This window comes from Triticum urartu, chromosome 4A (genome assembly GCF_056163025.1).
Source record: "Triticum urartu cultivar PI428250 chromosome 4A, HENAU_Tu73, whole genome shotgun sequence".
NCBI classification, from domain to species: Eukaryota; Viridiplantae; Streptophyta; class Magnoliopsida; order Poales; family Poaceae; genus Triticum; species Triticum urartu.
The window spans coordinates 403883494-403888570 of record NC_141876.1 but is presented as its reverse complement, the minus strand read 5'-3'; the positions used below and the strand labels follow the sequence as shown (position 1 = coordinate 403888570).

Here is a 5077-nt window from a genome sequence, read left to right as displayed (position 1 = left end):
TGTCCGGAGAAGAGTCCTACTTTGCAATGATTTCCGGAGATGCTATTCTCTCTAGTTTTCCGGTGTTGAGCTCTAAGGACACAGAGAGTCCGGCGGGCTCTAGACTCCCGTCTTCGGACCTGATGACGCGCTCTGGATCTAAGGCCGGAGCGAACTCTTGGAAGATCAAGCCTCCTCAAATATCAGCGACATAGTTTAGATTTCCAAAACTGATCTGGTGACCAGGGGCGTAGCTGTCGATCTGCTCCAGGTGGCCAACCGAGTTGGCCCGCAGTGCGAAGCCGCCGAATACAAAGATCTGTCCAGGGAGAAAATCTCCTTCACGGCGGCGTTGTTGTAGATGATTGATGGAGCCATCGAGTCTTTCGACGACGGCACAATGGAACTCTCAATGAAAGCACCAATGTCGGTGTCAAAACCGGCAGATCTCGGGTAGGGGGTCCCGAACTGTGCGTCTAAGGATCGATGGTAACAGGAGACAGGGGACACGATGTTTACCCAGGTTCGGGCCCTCTTGATGGAGGTAATACCCTACGTCCTGCTTGATTGACTTTGATGAGTATGGGGGTTACAAGAGTTGATCTACCACGAGATCGTAATGGCTAAACCCTAGATGTCTAGCCTATATGATTATGATTGTGATTGCCTCACGGGCTAAACCCTCCGGTTTATATAGACACCGGAGGGGACTAAAGTTTGTACAGGGTCGGTTTATAGAAAAGGAATCTTCATATCCGTATGCCAAGCTTGCCTTTCACGCCAAGGAGAGTTCCATCCGGACACAGGGGAAAGTCTTCCGTCTTGTATCTCCACGGCCCACTAGTCCGCCCCATATCACATAGCCCGGACGCCCGAGGACCCCATAATCCTGGACTCCCTCAGTGGGGGTTCATCTAACAAGAATGCAACAAGTTACGTGCCACCCTTGAGAGCATCCAAGGCCGTCTCATGAGTGGCCTAGGCGTGGGCGACATGGCATACAATTTCTTCTCTCTATCCATATGTCTTTTCATGTTTGTTGCATTGTGTCCTTCACTATTACATTGTTGCCATCATTTGTATTCGTAGGCATTCCAAGCTTTGGAAGCCTTCATGGCCCAACATGGGAACAAGTCATTCACCATCACCCATTATTGGACGATCATTTGCAATTGCCCCAAGTTTAAGGAGCAATATGCCGCCCAAAAGAAGAAGGGAGGGCCGACGGTCATGGTTGAGCATGAAGAAGGGGAGAAGCGGCCGAGGGGCAAGACCAACTCCAAGGTGGACGAGAAGCATGATGCGGCGACATTTACCTTACAAGAAATTTTGTAAGGCATGGTGACCCAAAAGGAAGCAAGGGAGGAGAGAAAGTGCCAAGCGAAACAGAAACAAATGAAGGTCTACATCAAGCTACAAACGAAGAAACTCGAGATGGAGGAGGCCGTTCAAAAGAAGAAGTTCAAGATGGAGGAGGCCGTCGAAATGAAGAAGTTCGAGATTGAAGCGACCAAAGCAAAGACCGGAGCAAAAGAGGTGGCACTCACTTGCATGTCGGAGGAGGTGAAAATCATGAAGGTAGACCTAAGCAAGGTGTCCCTGAGGAGAAGGCCATGGTTCTTGAATAAGCAAAAATAATTTCTCAAGCTCGATGATTGAGCTATGGCCGAGAGCACCACCATTTTGTATGCTGGCTTGTGTATCGGCCTGAACTAGGGGCCATGAATGGCCTTTTTTTAAGCGCTCGCAAGTGTACCGACCACTGGCAAGTGTGTCAGCGTAAACTTGAGGCATTTTTTATAGGTTGACATGTATGTCGGTCGCTGCCGCTCTGGCTAACATGACTAGTTTTTATGTTCGTAGCAAATGGTTCTGGCGGACGCACGAAATGCGACATTATACTTAGATGTGAGGTAGATATATACGGATCCTATTTTCTAAAAAAAACACTTTCCCTTACAAAGTGAGACCTTTGCACATGTCGTGGGGAATCCGAGTGATTTCGAGGTCTTTGAGGAAAGCGGCAAAAGGGTAGCGACCGTAATGGGGTGGAAGTGCGTGCGTCCTTGCGTGGATCTGGAGTGGAAAGAGGCAGTTCCTGGGTTCCTGCCGCACCGCACCGCATCCGTCCAAGCGCAACCGTCTCGTTGGACGTCCCCAGATCCGACCCTCTCGACCCGGCCACCTCCACCCGAGGCAGAGACCGCGGCCGCCACTGACCCATCCCCACATACCACACACGTATCCCCACCTCCTCAGATCCGAGCGCCATGGCCGCCCACCCCCACCCGCATTGCTATGCCCACCCGCATTGCTATGCCCACCGCTAGCGCCTCCATGGCCGCCGCCGCCTCCTGCCGGAGCCCGCTCGTCTGGTTCTTCTCCCTCGCCGCCGCGCTCTTCTTCGCTTCCTGGTACCTCCTCCTCGACTCCGCCGCCGCCCCGGCCGCGCTCGATGCCCGCCGCCAGGGCCTCCGCCCGGCCTCTCCAGGCAGAAAATGCGATCCGGATAAGGCGCTGCTGCGCGTCTACATGTACGACCTGCCCCTTGAGTTCCACTTCGGCATGCTCGACTGGGAGCCCGGGAGCGGCGGTGGCGGCCTTTGGCCGGATGTCAGGCACGGCGTGCCGGAGTACCCCGGAGGGCTCAACCTGCAGCACAGCATCGAGTACTGGCTCACGCTGGACCTCCTCGCCTCCGAGCAGGGCGCGCCCACGCCGTGCAACGCCGTCCGGGTGCGCGACCCCGCCAGGGCCGACGTCGTCTTCGTGCCCTTCTTCGCCTCCCTCAGCTTCAACCGCCACTCCAAGGTCGTGCCGCCCGCGCGGACCAGCGAGGACCGGGCGCTGCAGCGGAGGCTGATCGAGTTCCTCGCCGCGCGGCCCGAGTGGCGGAGGTCCGGCGGAAGGGACCACGTCGTGCTCGCGCACCACCCCAACGGGATGCTCGACGCGCGCTACAAGCTCTGGCCCTGCGTCTTCGTGCTCTGCGACTTCGGGAGGTACCCACACAGCGTGGCCAACATCGACAAGGACGTCATCGCCCCGTACCGCCATGTCGTCGACAACTTCTTCAATGACTCCACCGGCTACCACGACCGGCCGACCTTACTCTACTTCCAAGGCGCCATTTACAGGAAAGATGTGAGTACCCTTTGATGAAAGCTTACTTGTTTTAGCTTAAGCAGGGAATTAAGATCGTGGTGTGATTAGTCAACTTCCATTTTTAATAATGTAGCTATTGGTTTTAAAACTTGCTTTGCATGTGTCGTTCCCTACATAGATTTCAGAATGTTTGCCATGTACTGGTCTGTAGCACGATTTGCTATTTAACCGATTTAAGTTTTAGTCAGTAGCACGATCCTAAACTAGCACGACCTCATCTGTAGTCTGGAGTCTGGACACCCTCCGTGGTACTTGATTTGGACTTCAATGATTCTGGCTACGGGAAATATCGTAGTTGCAAATAATTGCCATTGGCATTGCCTTGTTCACTATCCAGCTGAGTTTGGTTGGCTCGTCTTGCTCATTAATCCAGCTCACTTTGGTATGCTATCACTTCTTTCATGTGACTGTTACCTACTCCCTCCGTTCAGAATTACTTGTCTTGGATATGGATGTATCTAGAACTAAAATACATCTAGATACATCCATTTCTGCGACAAGTAATTCCGAACGGAGGGAGTACTTATAAGCCCCGTTTATGTTATAGCTCTAGTGAGTCGCTTTAATACTTAAGAGGTTCTATAATCTGATAAGGACGAGAATCCAAAATTGTGATTGTCGCTTTCACACATTTGTGGCAGTAGTGTATAATATGGTTTATTAAGCAAGATATATGAATTATTGACTGTCTGAAAACCAAGGTCCTGAGAATGTATGATCTATGTGAAATATTGATGATTCTCATGGTTGTGATCTTTTGAATCACAACCTTGCAGGGTGGTTTCATCCGACAGGAACTTTACTATCTTCTCAAAGATGAGAAAGATGTGCACTTCTCATTTGGAAGTGTGGCTGGTAATGGGATTGAGGAATCGACACGGGGTATGAGGGCATCCAAATTCTGCCTCAACATTGCAGGGGATACGCCATCCTCCAACCGTCTATTCGATTCCATAGTCAGTCACTGTGTGCCCGTCATTATCAGCGATGAGATTGAACTCCCATTTGAAGATATCCTTGACTACTCCAAGTTCTGCATCATAGTGCGTGGTGCAGATGCTGTCAAGAAGGGCTTTCTGATAAATCTGATCAAAGGGGTAAGCCCAGAAGAGTGGACAAGCATGTGGAACAAACTGAGGGAGGTAGAAGGGCACTTTGAATACCAGTACCCATCTCAGCCTGACGATGCTGTCCAGATGATCTGGAAGACCATAGCTCGAAAGGTGCCCTCAATTCGGCTGAAGGTCAACAGATTACAAAGATTTTCTCGGTCTGAAGCTAACAAAACAAACGATTCTCCAGCAAGATCTTCCTGGCTAGAAAATCAAGCTCGTTGATTTTGGACCAACAAACTCTCCCAGCTGGTTTTCAGTCCTCTGCGAGAGGAGAGTGCCCATAGTGAAGCTGAGCTTGAACCTCAAAGCCGGGAGCGACAGCTACAGGAGATTAATGGAGTAAAGTACTCCTGATACAGATTACCACCACAATATTACAGATCCGAGGGCCCGATTTTTGTTCTCCTCCAATTTTCATCGAAGATGTGCTCAACCGTGTAGATTAGGGACAATAACTTTTTGTATCAGAATCTGTATATCCTAGGCAGTAGCGTGATTACTGATCATTTCCACTCTAGTCTTATACTACTTCACAGCTGTAACTCCCCATTCTCAGAGCAAGAGTTTTTATGGTTCCTTGCTCGATTCTACCCATGTGATATCTGCAGATGACCGGCATATGTCGTCCTTCCCTTCCATTATTGGGTCATGACAAGAATTGCTGCTGTTCAGGCAATTGCATAGGTGGTAACTACTCCCTCCGTTCCTAAATATTTGTCTTTTTAGAGATCTCAAATGATTACCACATACGGATGTATATAGACATATTTTAGAGTGTAGATTCACTCATTTTGCTTCGTATGTAGTCAGTTGTTGAA

At 50.3% G+C, this 5077-nt stretch overlaps 1 protein-coding gene across 1 annotated transcript; it reads left to right on the top strand.

The window, feature by feature from the left end:
• Positions 1 to 2024: 2024 nt before the first annotated feature.
• LOC125551746 (putative arabinosyltransferase ARAD1) lies at positions 2025 to 4844 on the top strand. Its single transcript, XM_048715045.2, has 2 exons — positions 2025 to 3123; positions 3921 to 4844. The coding sequence occupies exons 1-2, from the start codon at positions 2278 to 2280 to the stop codon at positions 4479 to 4481; spliced, it is 1407 nt and encodes a 468-aa protein (XP_048571002.2). The 5' UTR covers positions 2025 to 2277; the 3' UTR covers positions 4482 to 4844.
• The last annotated feature ends 233 nt before the right edge of the window (positions 4845 to 5077 follow it).

Coding starts and splice junctions, on each gene's coding strand:
- LOC125551746 (XM_048715045.2), top strand. CDS start 2,278: ATGCCCACCCGCATTGCTATGCCCACCGCTAGCGCCTCCATGGCCGCC. Junction 3,124..3,920: donor GCGCCATTTACAGGAAAGAT/GTGAGTACCCTT, acceptor ACAACCTTGCAG/GGTGGTTTCATCCGACAGGA.